Source organism: Podarcis erhardii (assembly GCF_964252035.2).
Source record: "Podarcis erhardii genome assembly, chromosome: 15".
NCBI classification, from domain to species: domain Eukaryota; kingdom Metazoa; phylum Chordata; class Lepidosauria; order Squamata; family Lacertidae; genus Podarcis; species Podarcis erhardii.
In genome coordinates, this window is record NC_138505.1 from 1,078,510 (window position 1) to 1,101,556 (window position 23,047).

Genomic DNA, 23,047 nt, shown 5'->3' on the forward strand with positions numbered 1-23,047 from the left:
TATTTGAAGGAGGGAATGATGGAGACTCAGGTACCGTGAAAGAATAGATCCTATTTGATCTGATGTGCTCTGGTTTCTGCTCCCCACCTACACCAAGCACTGATCACATCTAGTAAGTGTCAATTGGTTGCTGAAAGGAAATGAAGTGGTAAGAGAAGGATGTGGCAACCAGGTACCCCCTCCCAGCAGTAGCAAAATAGCTGTTGGCTTTAGCCACCTGTGAAAACCCACAATTTTAGGCACCAGTGGTACACCTGCAAATAAGAGATTAATTTACATATGTGAGTTTCAGGATGCTCTGCACAAAATTATACACTTTCTAGATGCAATATTCTTCAAGCTGACTGAATATTGTCCATGGGGTCAACTATCAACTGTTGACACACAAAATGGATATATAGTTTGTTAGCTTATTTGTTTTATTTAATCTTTTGGGATTTGGCAGAGAGAGCCAGGAAGTTACCTATGTGCTTAAGAGGGAGAGGAGGCGAATACCTCTGACACAAAGTATAACTCTTTTATTAGTGACACACTGAAGTACTACCAGAATACTCTCTCCCTGGTGTTTGCTGTGAAAGAAATAAACAAGAACCCTAATATTGTACCGAATATGACCTTTGGGTTCCACGTCTACGATAGCTACTTAAATGCAAGAATGACTTATCAGAACACCCTGAAACTTCTGTCCATCACAGAAAGGATTGTCCCCAACTTCATATGTGACAAGAAAGGACAAAAGATAGCTTTTATTGGGGGACTTGACTCTGACATCTCCCTCCACATGGCTACTGTCTTAGGCATCTACAAGATTCCACAGGTATAGTAAGTGTGGGGGCTGTCAAGCTTTTCTGCCTCTGATTCAAGAATTATCTTCCGGGTTCTCAATACTGTCTTTTGCTTTGGTTCATTTTTCTGAAAAAGTGAATTAAAAAAAAACTGATACAAAAGCACCTGGGGGAGCTATGCAGTAGTGGTGGAAGTGGAGGGGCTTTGGTGCTTGCCAGACTTTGTCCCCCATGTGTCACTGGGAAGCAGCAGGGAGGTTGGAACTGGGCAAATGCAGCAGCAGGGGTCTTCCTCCTGCTCCCACGAAGCTGCACAAGGCCAGTTGCAAGAGGTCAGAGAACCCTGCTCCTCCCCCCCCACCAACAAATGCTGGTGATATGCGTAATGCTCTTGTGAAATCAACATGCATCCATAAATGGAGTAGATAAATTCTCATGGATTTGTTCTTCAAGTAGATACTTGGAATGAACCATAACCGTTTGCTCTGACTCTCCAATTCTTGTGGGGTTGATTTCTTCCTCCAGATTGCTTACTGCGTATTAGCTCCAGTGAGAAGCCTGGAGTTGCAGCCCCAGACATTCTACCGAACGGTACCCAATGAGAAATATCAATATGCAGGGATTGTCATGCTACTTCTATATTTCCAGTGGACATGGGTAGGAATTGTGGCATCCGATGATGAAAATGGAGAGACCTTTATGCAAAGCTTAGTGCCAATGCTTTCTCAGCATGGAGTCTGTACAGCTTTCAGTGAAAAACTACCAGCCATATCTCAGGGTATAGATCATTTTAGTTCCCTGGAACTCCTTTGGGCCAAGTCCTCTTTCCTGGTGGCCTCAGAAGTCAACATATTGGTTATGTTTGCAGAACTTCAGACTATAACAGTTGTGAAATGGTTGCAATATTTCTATTCATCAGCAGAAGATGTTGCTGGCACCGTGTGGATTTTGACAGCCCAGTGGGCTTTCTCTTCAGAAACAATGCAAAGGTATTACGATATACAAGTCTTTGATGGTGCCTTGTCTTTTGCAATTCACACAGAGGAAGTCCAGGGATTTAAAGACTTCCTTCAGACCCTGAACCCCAACTGTCCAAATGGAGATGGGTTCCTCCAGGCTTTTTGGCAACAGGCATTCAGGTGTTTATTTTCTGCTTCCAATGGGCACAAGGAAAACACAAAGACCTGCACTGGCCATGAGAGCCTGGAGAGCCTTCCTGGGCATATTTTTGAAATGACCATGACTGGCCAAAGTTACAGTATCTATAATGCGGTTTATGCCATTGCACATACTTTATATCAGATGCACTCATCCAGGTCAAAACGCAGAATGATGGCAGGCAGAGGTGGGCTCGATCCTCCAAAACTGCAACCTTGGCAGGTAAGATTTCCTGTTCAGAGTAAACCTTTTCTTGGGGATAATCTAATGAGCGATGATACACAGTCCATAGAATGAATACACACAAACACAAAGACAGAGATATACACACACAACCTCTTACAGCTTTTACCTTTCCTCTACAACTATCCCCACATTCTTTTCAATCCTTAACTGTTTTCTCTTTCCTTCAAGCTGAAGGAGCCACAATCAAGATAGAACCTGTACTTCCCTTCCATTTGTAGGAGTAGTTGAAGGAGTTATGGCACTCTGTACCCTTTCCCTGCCTCTCTAGGAACATGGGCTGGCAAGACGTGTGGAAGCATCTCTTGGATGTGGAAAAGTAAACAAACAAACAAATAAACAAACAAAAAAGGAGATCAGGGAAAACCCACCATGAGCTGCTCTCCATTTTGTTTTCCCTCTCTCCCTCTCTCCCTCTCTCCCTTGCAGGAGGGGCAGTTCCAGGGCTGCCTGACATGACACCATTTTGCCTTTGCACATGGACCCCAGAGCTGAACCCTCAGGCAAGGGGCAGGCGAGATGTACTTGCTAGAAATACTTAGGTGCTCCAAAAGTTGTAGACTGCACAGTTTTTGACTACTTTCCATTGTGTGAAATATATTGATGAATACTTCTTGTTTCTATAATCCACAAAAGCTCTCCTTTTTTAAACTTTGCCTTTGTTTTCTTCTGCCTAGCTGCACTCGTTCTTGAGGAGTATCTCCTTCAACAACAGTGCTGGTGACTTAGTGTCCTTTGATGAGAATGGGGAGTTAGCAGGTGGATTTGATATTATTAACTGGGTTACTTTTCCAAACCAAACCTTCTCCCGAGTGAAAGTAGGAAAGATAGTTCCACAAGAATCACAAAACGTAGACTTCAGCATGGATGAGGAAGCCATCACATGGCACAGCTTTTTTAATCAGGTGGGACTATTGCTTTTTTAAAAAATGAGATACTTTTATTAAGAATAAAAATAATAAGGTTAATGCAGATATTCTTTATCATTAATTAGCAAATTGTTTAAGTATGACCCGTGTTATTTTACCATTGTACATGAGGTGAGAAGTAGATATTTTCTTCTTTAGAGTTCTGGTTTGAAAGTATATAATGGTGATATATTCCACTATATTGCATATGGAATATTGTTGGCTTCCAACTCTCCTCCTCCATGATCAGTGGCCAGGCTGGTTTTCAGACTGAGGAGAGTTGCAGTCCAATACCATCTGGTAGACCAAAGGTTCCACATCCCTGATATATAGGATTATAACACATTTCAATGCTTTGCACATTTATGTACGAGTAAACAAACTGAACCAAGTGAGATTTACATCTCAGAAGACAACGGGACGCTAAGTTACCCATTAGTTTTGAAAGAAGAATGATGGTCTTGTGGTGCTTCCTATTTTACCTTCTTTTTTAACTCCCTGTATTTCAAATTCTGCGGACGCAGTTGGTGCTGTGGGTTAAACCACAGAGCCTACGACTTGCCGGTCAGAAGGTCGGCAGTTTGAATCCCCGCGACAGGGTGAGCTCCCGTTGCTCGGTCCCTGCTCCTGCCAACCTAGCATTTCGAAAACACGTCAAAGTGCAAGTAGATAAATAGGTCCTGCTCCGGAGGTAAGGTAAACAGCGTTTCCGTGCGCTGCTCTGGTTCACCAGAAGCTGCTTAGTCCTGCTGGCCACATGACCCGGAAGCTGTACGCCGGCTCCCTCTGCCAGTAAAGCGAGATGAGTGCTGCAACCCCAGAGTTGGTCATGACTGGAGCTAATGGTCAGGGGTCCCTTTACCTTTACCTATTTTAAATTCTGTTGTCTTCCCTGTCCTCTCTCCATCCTCCATCTTTACGCAAATGAAAAATTCAATATTCCTTCTCATTCACTCCCAATATTTACACTGCAATATTTATTTTTGTACTATTTATTTATGTACACAAAGCCACTTCCGACCTTGAGAGGAGGTGGGGTTGTGAGCCCATCCCCTCCCTCCTCGGGCGCGTCACCGACCCGGCCAGCCAATCAGCGGGCTGGGTAGGTGTGGCCTAGCACATTTAAGGCTGGCGCACCCGGGGAACTGCCCTCTCTTCCCCGTCCAGCTGCTCCGGTTTCCCATCCCACCCACCCTTAGGTTTAGCTAGCCTTGACCTTGCTATGGACTCCGGTTGGTCGCCGCAAGGGGCCTGGTAGGAATTTTTCCACGTGGCAAATTTCCAGCCTTTTTTCGCCTACCTCGTAGCAAATGTCACAACTTTCCCGGTATTAGTGGTTAGGCGTTGGCAGGGGGAATTGTTATGCAAATGAAGGGGGGGAAGGAAGCGCCATCACCTTCCCCCAAAGCGAAGGGTAGTCCGGTAGCCTATGGAGGTGTAGACCTAAGGCACGCCCCCGAGTGGTGACACCTGGGGGATCCTAGTTGGCGTACTTCAGCAGGACTCCCCCAGCTGGTGGTTAACCCTTCCCGGTCTCCATGCCGGGTAGTCGATAGGAACCAATGCCTAAGGACAATACCTCTCACTTCCTGTAATCAATAAAGTTGTGGCCTTTTACGCCCATTAACCTTAAATAATGTGTCCTGTGTCTTCATTTCACAAGGGGGAGGGTACTTGCCACACAACATACTTTTCTGGAATAATGTCAAACAGTCAAATTGATCTCTTCTCTTTGGTTAAACTGTGTTGTTCACAAGGCACAAGAGAGCTACATTTTCTCCACTTTTATGGCTAGGTGCTGCCCCTTGCCTTGTGTAATGATCGCTGCCAGCCAGGCTACAGCAGGAAAAAGAAGGAGGGGCTGCCATTTTGTTGCTATGATTGTGCTTCGTGTCCACATGGGATGATTTCAAATCAGACGGGTAGGAGACATCATCTGCTATTTTGTATAATGCTTCCTCATATCTATTTCAACTGTTTCCCTCTATTAGCAGTTCAGTACTCCTAAAGAGAAGAGCAGCTGCACTGATATCTGCAAGAAAAAAGAGACAGTTGGGGAAACTACATCCAGAACTTTTGCAAAGGAGATCTCTGGAAATAGGTGTGGAACATGTCTAGTGTTTTCTGCCTGCTTCCCACATGCTCCATTGTTAGGGGAGGGTGAAGATGTTCCAAACCCCCCACCCCATAGTTTTAGGTGTGTGAGCCAGAAAAAAGCTTAACACTGTCTCCTTACGGAGAACGGTCCTCAGCCCAGCCTCTGAGCCCCAAGTGGCTGTTCTCAGGAATCCTCCATCACCATGAATATCTCTCTGGGTGTGACCAACTTAGCTAAGGGCACAACCAAAGGCCATGTTTCTGATCATTAACTGCAGATGAAAGACAGAGTGGAACCTATTGTGGATTATGTATAATGACAGGAGATTGTACAAACAGTTTTCAATATTCACTTATCTCTGATACCTATTCCAACTAATTAATGTCTTATTTGTTGGAACTCATATATCACTCATTTGATTTTCTTCAGATATGGATTACTGTTTCGAATGCCAAGATGACCAATTTCCAAACAAGGACAGAGATCAATGCCTCCCCAAACGCCAACATTTTCTTTCCTACGCAGAACCTTTAGGGTTCGTTTTAGCTTCCTCAGCTCTGGTCTTTTCTCTGGTCACAGCCTTGGTCCTTGGCGTCTTCTCTAAGAACGGGGACACTCCCATTGTCAAAGCCAACAACCGGGACCTTACCTACACTCTGCTTCTTTCCCTCTTGCTCTGCTTCCTCTGCTCCTTGCTGTTCATTGGCCAGCCTCACCCAGTGAGCTGCTCTTTACGACAAGCTGCTTTTGGCATCATCTTCTCCATTGCTGTGTCTTGTGTCTTGGCCAAAACCATCACGGTGGTTCTGGCTTTCATGGCCACCAAACCGGGATCTAGGATGAGGAAATGGGTGGGGAAATCTCTCACAAACTCTGTGCTTCTTGGTTGCTGCTCCGTTCAAACCAGCATTTGTGCTGCTTGGCTCTGTACGGCTCCTCCATTCCCAGATGTGGACATGAACTCTCTGGCGGAGGAAATCATTGTGGAATGCAACGAAGGTTCTGTCGCGATGTTTTATTCTGTCCTGGGTTACCTGGGATTCCTGGCCATGGTCAGCTTCAGTGTGGCTTTCCTGGCCAAGAGGTTGCCGGACAGCTTCAACGAAGCCAAGTTCATCACCTTCAGCATGTTGGTGTTCTGCAGCGTTTGGCTGTCCTTTGTTCCCTCTTATCTGAGCACCAAAGGAAAGCAGATGGTGGCTGTGGAGGTCTTTTGCATCTTGGCCTCCAGCGCAGGTTTGCTGGGTTGTATCTTTGTCCCCAAATTGTACATCATTCTTCTGAGGCCTGACTTGAACAGCAAAGACCACTTAATTCTGAGGAGCAAATAGGAATCAGGTTGCATTGATTCTTATAATTTTTGCATTGTTTTCTTGCAATTATTGGAAGAAAACCAGACAAAGTAATTCCTTTTATTTTTCAATTCGTATCCTTTTCATCTTTTTCATCCCTCACTTGTCATTGGCTATTTTTATACAGCATTTTTCACAAGTGAATCTGTGCTGAAAGTGGTCTGCAGAATAATCCAAATCTAAACACTGCAATATATAAGAACAGAGGAAGAGCCTAGTGGATCAGGCCCATAGCCCATCTCATCCAGTCTCCTGTTCTCATATGGGCCAAGCAGATGCCCCAAAGGGGAAGCTGCAAGCAGGATTCATGCCGGATTCAAGCCGGATTCAAGCACAAGAACACTTTCCCCTCCTTCCGTTTCCAGCAACTCGTATTCAGGAACATGGCTGCCTCCAACTGTGGCATCAGAGCTGAGCCATCCTGGCTAGGAGACATCAATAGGCCTCTCCTCTGTGAATTCGTCTAGGGCTCTTTTAAAGCCATCTCTTCTGGTGGCCATCCCTGTCCCCTGTGGGAGTGACTTCCATAGTTTAACCATGCACTGTATATACAGCAACCATGCAAAATAAGACATGGAACCACCGGAATGTAACAGTGGTTTAGGCATTAAATGAATAGATGATTAAACAGTAATCATCAGCAATGCACAGTTCAAGTATCTTGTGTATTTTTACTTTGAGCAAAGCCATTTCCGACTTAGGAGGAGAGGGGGTTGCGGACAGAACCCTCCTCCCACTCACCCGGGGGCGGGACCTTGCCCCCGCGTGAAGAGGAAATCCCCGGGCGTGCCTTCCACCCCACCCGCCAATCAGCGGGCCGGGGAGGCGTGGCCTAGCCCATTTAAGGCCAGCCACGCCCAGGGACCACCCTCTTCCACCTTTCCCAGCCAAGCGGTTTTTCCCATCCCACCCACCCTTTAGGTTAGGTAGCTATGACCTTGCTATGGACTTCGGTTGGTCGCCGCAAGGGGCCTGGTAGGAATTTTTCCAAGTTGGCACACTTTGGGCCTTTTGGTTTTTTCGCCTACCTCGTAGCAAACGTCACAACTTCTGCGGTATTGGCGGTTAAGCAATGGCAGGGGTCAATTGTTATGCAAATGAATGGGGGGAAGGAAGCGCCATCACCTTCCCCAATGGAAAGGGTAGTCCGGTAGAGGACTCCGGGGGGCGTTGCCTTGTCTGAAGCCTAGGGAGGTCAGGGCCCCTGGCACGCCCCCGAGTGGTGACACCCGTGTGATCCTAGTTGGCGTACTTCAACAGGACTCACACGGCTCTTGGACAACCCTTCCCGGTTTCCATGCCGGGTAGTCGATAGGAGCCAATGCCTAAGACCAATACCTTCCAATTCTGTAATCAATAAAGTTGTGGCCTTTTTATGCCCATTAACCTTACATAACGTGTCCAGTGTCTTCATTTCTCTTGGGGGAGGGGACTTGTCACGCAATGTTCTCATTTTGGAGGAATATGTTGAGCCTGAATTCCTTTTCTCTTGGCATGTTTTGAAACTTTTTGTCTTGCAGCCCTTGAAACAGCAATTTAGTGGCAGCTGCTGCTCATGGGGACTATTAGGGAAGGAGAAGGCAAGGAGACCAACAGGAGGTGGAGCCAGAGTCAGTAATAGACAGAACCACCACATGATTTGCTGAGGTCCTGCAGGTAGATTGGGGGAGGAAATATGGAAATTTTCAGAGTAGTGTCCCAATTACCCTACTACTCTCCACTGCACCTTGTACCTGTGACTATAAGTGCACACTTTGCAAACTGGATCTGTGAATAACCCAGAGACATCCTGTGATGGTCTGAGGAGGATGACCTGCCTTATATTGCATTGAGAAAGTGATGGCTGCTGTCATGGATCTATGGCACCATGGTTCAGTGTAATGAATGGTTGTAGAATAATCATCTGATCTGTCAGTCGCTATATTTATGAATAGCAGTAAGATAAATGGAACAGGGGCTGGGTAGGAATTTTTTTCAATTTTGCAGATTGGCTTTTAGGCATTTGGTTTTCGCCTACCCCTGAGCAAATCCTCACAACTTGTAAGGTGGCAGTTAGGCGTTGGCTCAGTTGGATTGGGGGGGGGTGTGTGTCCATCCCCTGCCCCACCAGGAACTGGGTATTCCGTTAAAGCAATCTGGGGGACCTTGATCTCTTCTGAAGTCTGCTTGAAGGGCTAGGGCCATGCCAGGACCACAGGAACCCCGGGGTGAGCTTAGGTTGATCCTCACCGACCTTGCTCCCTCGTTTGGTTTACCCCATTGGACGATCACCCTGAGAGGTGGAGCCAGTTATAGTGGGAAGTCAATTCCTAAGCCAATACCGCTCACGTGAACGTATTTCAGTAAAGTTGTGGCCAAAATTTGCCCCAAAACTTAAACTAATATAAGTGTCTGTGTGTATTTTGGGGGTGGGTCTTGGGGCCTCGAGACGCAACATAAGATAACATTATTTTATGAAGCAGTCCTAAAGATAACTGTGGTGCACATGGTTGAAATTTTAGTGGGGAAATCAGTTTAATATAGTAGAGTGCTAAAGGTGTATCCCTTCATGGAGAGAGATTGTCAGTGTGAAACATGTAACTTCTGCCGAGTCTATACTTTATATCTGTATTTGAAAACTATATTATACATATACCTATTAATATGTAATCAAAGAAGGCTGCTGATCACAGAATATTGCTGAAAAAGCCTGTATAACATGGCAAAACAGTATGAATGAACATTTTTAATCCTTTCAGTCATCATTCACATGAAGATACACAGCCACATCCCGCTTGCTTCAGAAAATGATTTTGTCACATTTCCAAGTGGGACTTCCAAACAATTGTTCGGTATGTATTTCCCATTGGTGCTCATTCGCCTAGAAATGCCACCACAGACCCAGAATCTCCGAATTTATCTTCTCTGTGGTGCGGGCTCCACGCTGGGAGAAAGCCGCCCGGCGCAGAGCCCCCTCCCCCCCCCCCCAGCTTCGGAAGCAGCAGCAGCAGATGGCGGCAGGCTCTGCTCTGCACCGGATGGCTTTCTCCCGACACGAAGCTGCCCAGCGTATTAGGCGACTGGGCTTATAAGACAAACCCCCAAATTGCAGCTGCTGAAGGTGCTGAATTTGGCTTCATTGAAACTGTCAGGCAACTTTCTAGTTAGGAAAGCCCTCGTGAAGCTCACAATGGCCAGCCAACCCATGAATCCCAGGACACAGTAAAACATGATAGTGGAGCCTTCATTACATTCTAGTATTATTTCTTCAGTCACTGAGTGCATGTCAACGTCTGGGAAAGGAGGAGCAGTGGCCCGCCATATGCTACAGATTGTGGCTTGAATAAGGGAGCAGTAAAGAACAATGGAGCTGGCCAATTGTTTCCCCAGCCACTTCCTCATGCTGGACCCTGGCTTGGTGGCCATGAAAGCCAGAACCACAATGGCAGTTTTGGCCAATATGCAAGGCTCCACTGTCATGTTTTATTGTGTCCTGGGATTCATGGGTTGGCTTCACGGTGGCTTTCCTAGCTAGAAAGTTGCCTGACAGTTTCAATGAAGCCAAATTCATCACCTTCAGCATGCTGGTCTTTTGCAGTGTGTGGCTCTCCTTTGTTCCAACCTACCTGAGCACCAAGGGCAAATACATGGTGGCTGTGGAGATCTTCTCCATCTTGGCCTCCAGTTGTGGGTTTCTGGGCTGCATCTTTTCCCCCAAATGCTATGTTATTTTACTGAGGCCTGAGCTGAACAGCAGGGAGCAGCTAATAAGAAGACAGTTTTAAATAATCCAGAAGTCTGAATCATGCTTGTAATTCTAGGTGTCTTTGCTATTTTATTTACATGTATGTAATTAGAAATTAGGCATACTCATGTCCCTAGAAATTAAAGAATCAACAAGTAAACAATAAAAAAGACCTGGAGCAACTCCAAGAACTCCTTTGGGAGAAACTGTGAGGACACAATTAGGGCAGTGGTGAATTGCTCACCGTAGATTCCGGCGTATTAGGCGACTGGGCGTATTAGACGACCCCCCAAATTTGAAGCTGCAATTTGGGGGTTTGTCTTATAAGCCCAGTCGCCTAATATGCTGGGCAGCTTCGTGTCGGGAGAAAGCCATCTGGTGCAGAGCAGAGCCTGCCGCCATCTGCTGCTGCTGCTTCCGAAGCTGGGGGGGGGAGGGGGCTCTGCGCCGGGCGGCTTTCTCCCAGCGTGGAGCCCGCACCACAGAGAAGATAAATTCGGAGATTCTGGGTCTGTGGTGGCATTTCTAGGCGAATGAGCACCAATGGGAAATACATACCGAACAATTGTTTGGAAGTCCCACTTGGAAATGTGACAAAATCATTTTCTGAAGCAAGCGGGATGTGGCTGTGTATCTTCATGTGAATGATGACTGAAAGGATTAAAAATGTTCATTCATACTGTTTTGCCATGTTATACAGGCTTTTTCAGCAATATTCTGTGATCAGCAGCCTTCTTTGATTACATATTAATAGGTATATGTATAATATAGTTTTCAAATACAGATATAAAGTATAGACTCGGCAGAAGTTACATGTTTCACACTGACAATCTCTCTCCATGAAGGGATACACCTTTAGCACTCTACTATATTAAACTGATTTCCCCACTAAAATTTCAACCATGTGCACCACAGTTATCTTTAGGACTGCTTCATAAAATAATGTTATCTTATGTTGCGTCTCGAGGCCCCAAGACCCACCCCCAAAATACACACAGACACTTATATTAGTTTAAGTTTTGGGGCAAATTTTGGCCACAACTTTACTGAAATACGTTCACGTGAGCGGTATTGGCTTAGGAATTGACTTCCCACTATAACTGGCTCCACCTCTCAGGGTGATCGTCCAATGGGGTAAACCAAACGAGGGAGCAAGGTTGGTGAGGATCAACCTAAGCTCACCCCGGGGTTCCTGTGGTCCTGGCATGGCCCTAGCCCTTCAAGCAGACTTCAGAAGAGATCAAGGTCCCCCAGATTGCTTTAACGGAATACCCAGTTCCTGGTGGGGCAGGGGATGGACACACCTCCCCCCCCAATCCAACTGAGCCAACGCCTAACTGCCACCTTACAAGTTGTGAGGATTTGCTAAGGGGTAGGCGAAAACCAAATGCCTAAAAGTCAATCTGCAAAATTGAAAAAATTCCTACCCAGCCCCTGTTCCAAAACAGGTGACCCAAACCAAAGCAAGGCCAAGCAACTCTACCTAAGTGCCCCACTTGCTTTTAAAGCCCCTGAGATCACACCACCTACTGGCTATTGGCTGGCATGACCCCAGAGGAATGGCCAGGACTGCCTGCTCCTTCCTCCTCCCCTGCCACCATTTTAACCCTGTCAGGTGAGCTCTTGGGTCCCGAGTGCAACCAGGACCCTCTGTCATGAGGATCCCATTTATCTTGCTGCTATTCATAAATATGACAGATCAGATGATTTCTGGGTTATTCTACAACCATTCATTACACTGAACCATGGTGCCATAGATCCATGACAGCAGCCATCACTTTCTCAATGCAATATAAGGCAGGTCATCCTCCTCAGACCATCACAGGATGTCTCTGGGCTATTCACAGATCCAGTTTGCAAAGTGTGCACTTATAGTCACAGGTACAAGGTGCAGTGGAGAGTAGTAGGGTAATTGGGACACTACTCTGAAAATTTCCATATTTCCTCCCCCAATCTACTTGCAGGACCTCAGCAAATCATGTGGTGGTTCTGTCTATTACTGACTCTGGCTCCACCTCCTGTTGGTCTCCTTGCCTTCTCCTTCCCTAATAGTCCCCATGAGCAGCAGCTGCCACTAACTTGCTGTTTCAGGGCCTACAAGACAAAAATTTTCAAAACATGCCAAGAGAAAAGGAATTCAGGCTCAACATATTCCTCCAAAATGAGAACATTGCTCAAAGCAAAAATACACAAGATACTTGAACTGTGCATTGCTGATGATTACTGTTTTAATCATCTATTCATTTAATGCTTTAACCACTGTTACATTCCGGTGGTTCCATGTCTTATTTTGCATGGTTGCTGTATATACAGTGCATGGTTAAACTATGGAAGTCACTCCCACAGGGGACAGGGATGGCCACCAGAATAGATGGCTTTAAAAGAGCCCTAGACGAATTCACAGAGGAGAGGACAATTGATGTCTCCTAGCCAGGATGGCTCAGCACTGATGCCACAGTTGGAGGCAGCCATGTTCCTGAATACGAGTTGCTAGAAACGGAAGGAGGGGAAAGTGTTCTTGTGTTTGAATCCGGCTTGAATCCTGCTTGCAGCTTTCCCTTTGGGGCATCTGCTTGGCCCCTATGAGAACAGGAGACTGGATGAGATGGGCTATGGGCCTGATCCACTAGGCTCTTCCTCTGTTCTTATGTATTACAGTGTTTAGATTTGGATTATTCTGCAGACCGCTTTCAGCACAGATTCACTTGTGAAAAATGCTGTATAGAAATACCTAATGACAAGTGAGGGATTGAAAAAATGAAAAGGATACGGATTGAGAAATAAAAGGAATTACTTTATCTGGTTTCTTCCAATAAATGCCAGCAAACAATAAGCATCAATGCAAGCTGATTCCTATTTGCTCCTCAGAATTAAGTGGTCTTTGCTGTTCAAGTCTGGCCTCAGAAGAATGATGTACAATTTGGGGGAAAAGATACAACCCAGCAAACCTGCGCTGGAGGCCAAGATGCAAAAGACCTCCACAGCCACCATCTGCTTTCCTTTGGTGCTCAGATAAGAGGGAACAAAGGACAGCCAAACGCTGCAGAACACCAACATGCTGAAGGTGATGAACTTGGCTTCGTTGAAACTGTCCGGCAACCTCTTGGCCAGGAAAGCCATAGTGAAGCTGACCATGGCCAGGAATCCCAGGTAACCCAGGACAGAATAAAACATTGCGACAGAACCTTCGTTGCATTCCACAATGATTTCCTCCGCCAGAGAGTTCATGTCCACATCTGGGAATGGAGGAGCCGTACAGAGCCAAGCAGCACAAATGCTGGTTTGAACGGAGCAGCAAGCAAGAAGCACAGAGTTTGTGAGAGATTTCCCCACCCATTTCCTCATCCTGGATCCTGGTTTGGTGGCCATGAAAGCCAGAACCACCGTGATGGTTTTGGCCAAGACACAAGACACAGCAATGGAGAAGATGATGCCAAAAGCAGCTTGTCGTAAAGAGCAGCTCACTGGGTGAGGCTGGCCAATGAACAGCAAGGAGCAGAGGAAGCAGAGCAAGAGGGCAAGGAGCAGAGTGTAGGTGAGGTCCCGGTTGTTGGCTTTGACAATGGGAGTGTCCCCGTTCTTAGAGAAGACGCCAAGGACCAAGGCTGTGACCAGAGAAAAGACCAGAGCTGAGGAAGCTAAAACGAACCCTAAAGGTTCTGCGTAGGAAAGAAAATGTTGGCGTTTGGGGAGGCATTGATCTCTGTCCTTGTTTGGAAATTGGTCATCTTGGCATTCGAAACAGTAATCCATATCTGAAGAAAATCAAATGAGTGATATATGAGTTCCAACAAATAAGACATTAATTAGTTGGAATAGGTATCAGAGATAAGTGAATATTGAAAACTGTTTGTACAATCTCCTGTCATTATACATAATCCACAACAGGTTCCACTCTGTCTTTCATCGGCGGTTAATGATCAGAAACATGGCCTTTGGTTGCACCTGTCAGAGCTGCTTCTAGGTCCCAGCTCACAGAGGACCAACGCCCGGTTGATGTAATGTACAAAAGTCTTTATTGAAGTTTAGTTTCCATTTCAAACCCCAGAGCGTGCAGCCCTACGTCTTGACTTTAGATCGGCGAAGTCCCCTCTGAGTCACTGCCCCTTCCGCACCAGTTTAAGATCCTAGCCCGGCTCCACCTCCTGCGCTGTTCCTTCCTCCTCTGGGTCCTTCTGCCCCCTGGGGTTTCCTCCTTCCTGGACTCTTCTGACGCTGACCCCCCTGAGTCTTGCCCCTCCTTCCGGCGGGCTTTAGGACCTGGCTCCCTATCCGGGCTACCTGCTGTGCCGCTCGCCTGTACATTTGAACTTGGCGCGCGCGCCCAGCCGGTAACCTTCCTCCTGACCGTTTCCCCGCTCTCCGATGTGGGCGTGGTCAATCCTGACTCATCTCCTCTCGCTGGTGGTGAGAACACTGGTCCCGATGCCTGGGACTCCTCCCCCCCTACTGCGTTCTGGTGGGGAAGCTGGTCCTGATTTCCAACTGCTGCTCTGGGAGTCCCCGCTGGCCCCTTCCTTCTGGGGTTTCCCCCTTGGCACCCCCCTCGCCCTGGCCATCGGCGCTCCCTTCTGTGAATCTTCCGATTCGCTGGAGAGACTCGTGGAATCCCTCTGACCACTGTCACTGCCTACACCCCCCTCGGATTCCTCCCCCTCGCTCTCCATTTGCTCCTTCTCCTGTGTCTCTGCTCCTGAACCCCTGACAGCACCCTTAGCTAAAGTTGGTCACACCCAGAGAGATCTTCATGGTGATGGAGGATTCCTGAGAACAGCCACTTTGGGCTCAGAGGCTGGGCTGAGGACTGTTCTCCATAAGGAGACAGTGTTAAGCTTTTTTCTGGCTCACACACCTAAAACTATGGGGTGGGGGGTTTGGAACATCTTCACCCTCCCCTAACAATGGAGCATGTGGGAAGCAGGCAGAGAACACTAGACATATTCCACACCTATTTCCAGAGATCTCCTTTGTAAAAGTTCTGGATTTAGTTCCCCCAATTATCTCTTTTTTCTTCCAGATATCAGTTCAGCTGCTCTTCTCTTTAGGAGTACTGAACTGCTAATAGAGCGGAAAAGTTGAAATAGATATTAGGAAGCAGTATACAAAATAGCAGATATCAGAGTTAAGTGGATAGTAACAACAGTTTGTACAATCTCCTGCCATTATGCATAATCCGCAATAGGATCTACATTTTCATAAGCCAAAGGTGCATGGATTGTTCATCTACTCTGTCCTTCATCTGGAATTAGTGATCAGAAATATTGGCTTTGGTTGTACCCTTAGCTAGAGCTGGTCACAATGCTTTGTGGTACAATGTGCAAAATAGTAATACTAGATTCCCTGGGAAAAGTTGAAATAGGTATTAGGAAGCATTATACAGAATAGCAGATGATGTCTCCTACCCGTTTGATTTGAAATCATCCCATGTGGACACGAAGCACAATCATAGCAACAAAATGGCAGCCCCTCCTTCTTTTTCCTGCTGTAGCCTGGCTGGCAACGATCATTACACAAGGCAAGGGGCAGCACCTAGCCATAAAAAGAGGAGAAAATGTAGCTCTCTTGTGCCTTGTGAGCAACACAGTTTTAACCAAAGAGAAGAGATCAATCGGCTGATTAACATTATTCCAGAAAGGTGTGTTGTATACAGAAATAAACTGCAATGTAAATATTGGGAGTGGATGAGAAGCAATATTGAACTCTTCATCTGCATAAAGATGGAGGATGGAGAGAGAACAGGGAAGACAACAGAATTTCAAATAGGTAAATGTAAAGGGACCCCTGACCATTAGCTCCAGTCGTGACCGACTCTGGGGTTGTGGCGCTCATCTCGCTTTATTGGAGAAGGGAGCTGGCGTACTGCTTTTCCGGGTCATGTGGCCAGCATGACTAAGCCGCTTGTGGCGAACCAGAGCAGCACATGGAAAAGCCGTTTACCTTACCTCCGGAGCGGTACCTATTTATCTACTTGCACTTTGACATGCTTTCGAACTGCTAGGTTGGCAGGAGCTGGGACCGAGCAATGGGAGCTCACCCCGTCGCGGGGATTCGAACCACTGACCTTCTGATCGGCAAGTCCTAGGCTCTGTGGTTTAACCCACAGCGCCAACTGCGTCCCCAGAATTTGAAATACAGGGAGTTAAAAAAGAAGGTAACATAGGAAGCACCACAAGACCATCAATCTACTTTCAAAACAAATCCGTAACTTAGCCTCCCCTTGTCTTCTGAGCTGTAAATCTCACTTGGTTCAGTTTGTTTACTTGTACATAAATGTGCAAAGCATTGAAATGTGTTGAGGGGGGACCACTAGGTGGCGCATCGGAAGATGGCTGACAATAACATCTCTCTGACCCACACGAGGTAATTTGGAGGCTATGATGGGGTAATTAGCCTCCTTAACCCCCCCAGGATTGGGGGGGGGACGGCCCTTGCTTGCTGTGCCCTATACCACCCCCGAATTTGTGGGGGTGGGGGCACTAGGCACAAAGCCCTCCTGTGGGATTCCGGCACTCCTGGACGCCGTCCCTGATCCGCACCGCCAGTTGCAATGATCTTCAAAAGAAACAATTTGGACAAGATAAATTGCACATACTTCAAGGAAAAAGGGTGAGTAAAGACTGCTGACAGAAGAGATCTCTGATAACAAGACAAGAATAAAATATGAGAAGATACGTCAAGATACGGTACGACAAATGACTTAGGGGGGAGGGGGAAAACCTACCTTTCCTTTTTTTATGTGATTAAACAAGAATCCCCTCCCCTAACGAGTCAGAAATTAATGACTTAAGCTGTGGATTTAAGGCTGTGTGGAGATAAACTTTCGAACCAAAGCAATGTTTCAAGACGAAGCTGGAAAGCTAAGAGTTTTGGAATGACGCAGTTAAAAATGCCATCGCCATTTTGGGAGGCATTGTTGGAGCTCTTGGGTCTGGGAGGAGAAAGAGAGAAATCAACTTCTCGGTGGGACTTAAGAGTGACAAATGCCTAATTTATGATGGAAAGAGCGATGTTATCTACGAAGGAGATATATGGAAACCATCTGGACTTAGTTTGGAGGAACGGGAAATCCACACAGGATTATTATATTTGCTTATCGGCTTAAGGAGACTAACAGAAGAGATTGTAAAGGAAAAAGAGAAATTATATGAACAAGATATGATGTGGAAACACCAAGATAAGACTGGATAGAATTATGAACTTTGTTTGGACTGATTGGGACTGATTTGGACATTAACGCAGTAATAAGAAGATGATCTGAATCCCCCTTTGGATCTTGAAGTATGGGTTCCCCCAACAAAATTTAAAAATTTGGCTTTGTAATTTGGAATTTATGCGATGTGATTTAATTTGATGTGATTGGCCAGTTAATAAAAATTATTAAAAAAAGAAGAAGAAATGTGTTGAAATCCTATATATCAGCAATGTGGAACATTTGGTCCACTAGATGGTATTGGACTGCAACTCTCATCAGTCTGAAAACCAGCCTGGCCAGTGATCAGGGAGGAGGCCAACAATATTTCATTTGCAATATAATGGAATATATTACCATTATATACTTTCAAACCAGAACTCTAAAGAAGAAAATATCTACTTCTCACCTCATGTACGATGGTAAAATAACATGGGTTATTCTTAAACAATTTGCTAATTAATGATAAAGAATATCTACATTAAGCTTATTATTTTTATTCTTAATAAAAGTATCTCATTTTTTAAAAATCCAATGGTCCCACCTGATTAAAGGATCTGTGCCATGTGATGGCTTCCTCATCCATGCTGAAGTCTACATATTGTGAATCTTGTGGAACTATCTTTCCTACTTTCATTCGGGAGAAGGTTTGGTTTGGAAAAGTAACCCAGTTAATAATATCAAATCCACCTGCTAACTCCCCATTCTCATCAATGGACACTAAGTCACCAGCACTGTTGTTGAAGGAGATAGTCCTCAAGAACGAGTGCAGCTAGGCAGAAGAAAACAAGGCAAAGTTTTAGAAAGGAGAGCTTTTGTGGATTATAGAAACAAGAAGTATTCATCAATATATTTCACACAATGGAAAGTAGTGAAAAACTGTGCAGTCTACAACATTTGGAGCACCAAAATATTTCTAGCAAGTACAGCTGGCCTGCCACTTGCGTGAGGAACCGTGTGCAAAGGCAAAATGATGCCACGTCAGGAAGCCCTGGAACTGCCCCTCCTGCAAGGTGGGAGTGTAGGGAGAGAGGGAAAACAAAATGGAGAGCAGCTCATGGTGGGTTTTCCCTGCTCTGTTTATTTACTTTCCCCCAATAACATAAAGTGACCTTAACTTGCAGGCCCACTATAATCAGTGAACATCACTGGGAGCAAGCTAAAAAACAGACCAGGTAACCACATTTGAAAATAGCCCTATATGTCCCTCTTTAGTGAAGAAACAAATGCGGGTTCTAGAAAATAGTTGCTGTTGGTGGACAGAATGGGTGGGCAGTCATGGGTAGAAACAAACCTTAGTATTTTCAAACCAATTCTTAATTTTTCATAATTCTCATTTCTCTGGCTCAACTTTGCAAAAGTTTATTCTTAACAGGAAATCTTACCATCCAAGGTTGCAGTTTTGGAGGATCGAGCCCACCTCTGCCTGCCATCATTCTGCGTTTTGACCTGGATGAGTGCATCTGATGTAAAGTATGTGCAATGGCATAAACCGCATTATAGATACTGTAACTTTGGCCAGTCATGGTCATTTCAAAAATATGCCCAGGAAGGCTCTCCAGGCTCTCATGGCCAGTGCAGGTCTTTGTGTTTTCTTTGTGCCCATTAGAAGCAGAAAATAAACAGCTGAATGCCTGTTGCCAAAAAGCCTGGAGGAACCCATCTCCATTTGGAGAGTTGGGGTTCAGGGTCTGAAGGAAGTCTTTAAATCCCTGGACTTTCTCTGTGTGAATTGCAAAAGACAAGGCACCATCAAAGACTTGTATATCGTAATACCTTTGCATTGTTTCTGAAGAGAAAGCCCACTGGGCTGTCAAAACCCACACGGTGCCTGTAGACTTCTCTACAACATCTTCAGTTAATGAAAAGAAATATTGCATCCATTTCACAACTGTAATGGTCTCAGGTTCTGCACACAGAACCAATATGTTGAATTCTGAGGCCAGCAGGAAAGAGGACTTGGCCTGAACACGTTCCAAGAAACTGAAATTATCTAGACCCTGAGATAAGGCTGGTAGTTTTTCACTGAAAGCTGTACAGACTCCATGCTGAGAAAGCATTGGCACTAAGGTTTGCATAAATGTCTCTCCGTTTTCATCATTGGATGCCACAATTCCTACCCATGTCCACTGGAAATGTAGAAGTAGCATGACAATCCCTGCATATTGATATTTCTCATTGGGCACCGTTCGGTAGAATGTCTGGGGTTGCAACTCCGGGCTTCTCACTGGAGCTAATACGCAGTAAGCAATCTGGAGGAAGAAATCAATCCCACAAGAATTGGAGAGTTCTAGCATACGGTTATAAATAGAGGCACCATATTTTCCTATACTTTGTGGCGATGTACACCACTAAGATCTGGACCTATACCCACAGGTTCTGTTGGGAAGAAACTTAACTGTGAAGGCATCATCTGTTCAGAAACTCTTGTTCTTGCACATCATGGTATATTTCATGAGGGGGGAACCTATGGCTCTCCAGAATTTCTTGGTCTCCTTGACAATTGAGCAAAAGTGGTCAGGGATAGTGAGCAAAATCAGGACAAGCATTTCCCTTGCTTAGTTAGAACCTTTGTGATGAGACGCAACTAGGGATAGGAGAGGAATTCAGTTCAATTAACATTTTAATAATTTTAAAAATCTCCTGATTCAGAATTCCTGCAAAAATTTGTGAGCCACAATAAAGCTATCCTCTGAATTTTGCAATTGGCTTCTCCAACAAAAGCAAAGATTTATATTCAAATCACACTGGTCGCAAAAGTGCATACATTCGTGAAAATGAAATCCAAAAAATGAGAGAAATGGCCACTAATATGCTGACAATTTTTTGTGAAGCCTTTTAGAAGAAAAAAAGGACACATGCTTGTGGAACTGAAAAGGGTAAAAAGGAAAGAAATCCATTTATGGCTCACAATAGCATAATGTGCATCTCCAGCAGTTGTTGGTGGGGGGGAGGAGTAACAGGTTTCCCTGACCTCTTGCAACTGGCCTTGTGCAGCTTCCTGGGAGCAGGAGGAAGACTCCTGCTGCTGCATTTGCCCGGTTCCAACCTCCCTGCTGCGTCCCAGTGACACATGGGAGACAAAGTCTGGCAAGCACCAAAGCCCCTCCACTTCCACCACTACTGCATAGCTCCCCCAGGTGCTTTTGTATCAGGTATATTTTTATCTTTCACCTCCTTTTTCAGAAAAATGAGCCAAAGTAAAAGAAAGCATGGAGAACCCAGAAGATAATTATTGTACCCGAGGCAGAAGAGATTCACAGCCCCCACACTTACTATACAAATACCTGTGCAATCTTGTAGATGCCTAAGACAGTAGCCATGTGGAGGGAGATGTCAGAGTCAAGTCCCCCAATAAAAGCTATCTTTTGTTCTTTCTTGTCACATATGAAGTTGGGGACAATCCTTTCTGTGATGGACAGAAGTTTCAGGGTGTTCTGATAAGTCATCCTTGCATTTAAGTAGCTGTCAGTGACGTGAAACCCAAAGGTCATATTTGGTACGATATTAGGGTTCTCGTTTATTTCTTTCACAGCAAACACCAGGGAGAGGATATTCTGGTAGCACTTTGGTGTGTCACTAATAAAAGAGTTATACTGTGTGTCAGAGGTATTCTCCTCCTCGCCCTCTTAAGCACATTGGTAACTTCCTGGCTCACATGCATGTACATAAATTGCCACATCCTTCCCTTAACTCCTTATTTCCTTTCAGCAACCAACGGACACTCATTGGATGAGAACTTGCCAGGTCAGAAATTCTGACTGGAGCCTCTCAGATAATCAGTGCTTGCTGTAGGTGGGGAGTAGAAATCAGAGCACATCAGGTGGAACAGGATTTATTCTTCCATGGTAACTGAGTTTCCCTCTTTCCCTCCTTCAAATAAAATTGTGGCTGCACAAAAAATACTGTAGCCAATGTTAGTCATACTCTGAGAAGGCCCATTAGGATTAGTAGATCAGACTAAGTTAGTTGTATTAATTTCAGTGGGTCTACTCTGCAAATCAGCCAGATAGATACTTCGTTTTGCAAAAACAAGTTTGCACCTGCTTTTTTTATTACCCAATATGGTTTACATTGTATAGCAGCAGATATAATCCAAAATCTATGATATTCATATGTCACATTCAACTGTGACTGTCAGATTAAAAGAGAGAGATTGTGAATATGAAAATCTAGCTTTGTTGCAAAGGAGAACCAGAAATACAGAGGGAGGTTGAGGATGAAGTTGGGAGAAAGCGGTGAGAGCCATGGGAGCAGGTGATGAGAAAGAAGAACAGGCAGAAGATAGAAACATCATGAAGCGGAATCAAGCAACAAAGAAGAAAGATGACCAGATCACAATGTAAAAAGGGAAAAAACATCCCTCCTTGATAAAAGTCACAGGGAAACGTGTTCTGAGGGTACAATTGTATGATTGGTGTAATTGTAGCATACATGAGCTCACCAAGGGTACACTATGATGGATAGAGTTTTTTACTTACAAAAGTTCATCTATGAGCTTTGTGTTTGGGTGCTCATGGAATTTTTTTTCTTCAAATACAAAGCCAAAATAATTAAAAATCCCTCCAATGATTAGGTCCCCTCTCTGATAATTCTGGTATGGAAGCTGGAAAGGCTCCATCATGGTGCATCTAGCAGAGTGTTCCTTGCTCTCAGTTGGAGGCAACTGCAGCCACAGGAAGAGAAGAATCTGCAGCAGGAATGTTCCTACCATCTTGGGGCCAACAGGGATGCTGAAAGCCACATTTTTATCTAATCCACCATAAAATGCATTGCAAGAACTTTCATTGAATGACTCTAGATTGTTTTGTTAAAGGGAAATTGCCAATGACCTGATCCATGAAAACCTTCATGTTCAGAATTTCTCATCTGGGTTCTAAATAACTCAGGATTTATTTTATATACACTTTCACACTCTGATATTGATTGTGTTCATGGCCTGATAAAATGTACATGGGATTTTGCAAAATGGATGATGAAACCCAGCAATTTGAGATAATTACTAAGTTATATCCTTAGAGCACTGAGCTCTTTGACTTAAAATAAGATCAAAATAATAATGCATATTTGTTATTGAGTAGTGCTCTTGTAATTTTGAGTGCCCCAGGCAAGCAAGCAGTCCAGCTGCAAACTGGTGCCCTGAAGGGAGTTTCCTAGTTTTCCCAACACTCTTCCTCAAACACACCTGCACTATTTCCCCCAACTGTACATGTGTCACCAATGAAGACATGATTTTCAGGGATGTTTCCTTGTACAAGAGTTAAGGGAAGGGAGAAAATAGTTAAAATAATACAGGCCCCAGTTGCAGGTGTGATACAGAGTCTTACATTTCCTTACAAAAATGGTTAGTGTATGCAAACATCTGTTTTTTTCTATCCACTTCAGAAATCCTATATTGCATGGACTCATGAAGTTGACAATGGAGGTTTAAATGCAGTGGTACAACTTGAAACATACAATACATGTGGTTGTGGCATGTGGGAAGGGAAAGAGCAGTAAGATCATGCAACTGACAGAGTGACTGACAGAGACAAACTGAAATTCCAATATTTCCTATTTATTGGGGGGGGGTAGATAATATATAAGATCC

The 23,047-nt window shown here is 44.9% G+C and overlaps 2 protein-coding genes across 2 annotated transcripts in view; one reads left to right on the forward strand and one right to left on the reverse strand.

Annotated features, from left to right (window-relative positions):
• The window catches only part of METTL25B (methyltransferase like 25B), a 492,409-nt gene that overhangs the window by 85,527 nt on the left and 383,835 nt on the right, over positions 1-23,047 (reverse strand). The gene's annotated exons all lie outside the window — the stretch shown is intronic.
• Positions 611-10,308, forward strand: LOC309329708 (vomeronasal type-2 receptor 26-like; the record flags this gene model as incomplete). The annotated part of the gene is made up of 5 exons (XM_081840721.1): positions 611-817; positions 1,311-1,442; positions 2,864-2,945; positions 5,772-6,276; positions 10,059-10,308. The coding sequence occupies 5 exons, from the start codon at positions 611-613 to the stop codon at positions 10,306-10,308; spliced, it is 1,176 nt and encodes a 391-aa protein (XP_081696847.1).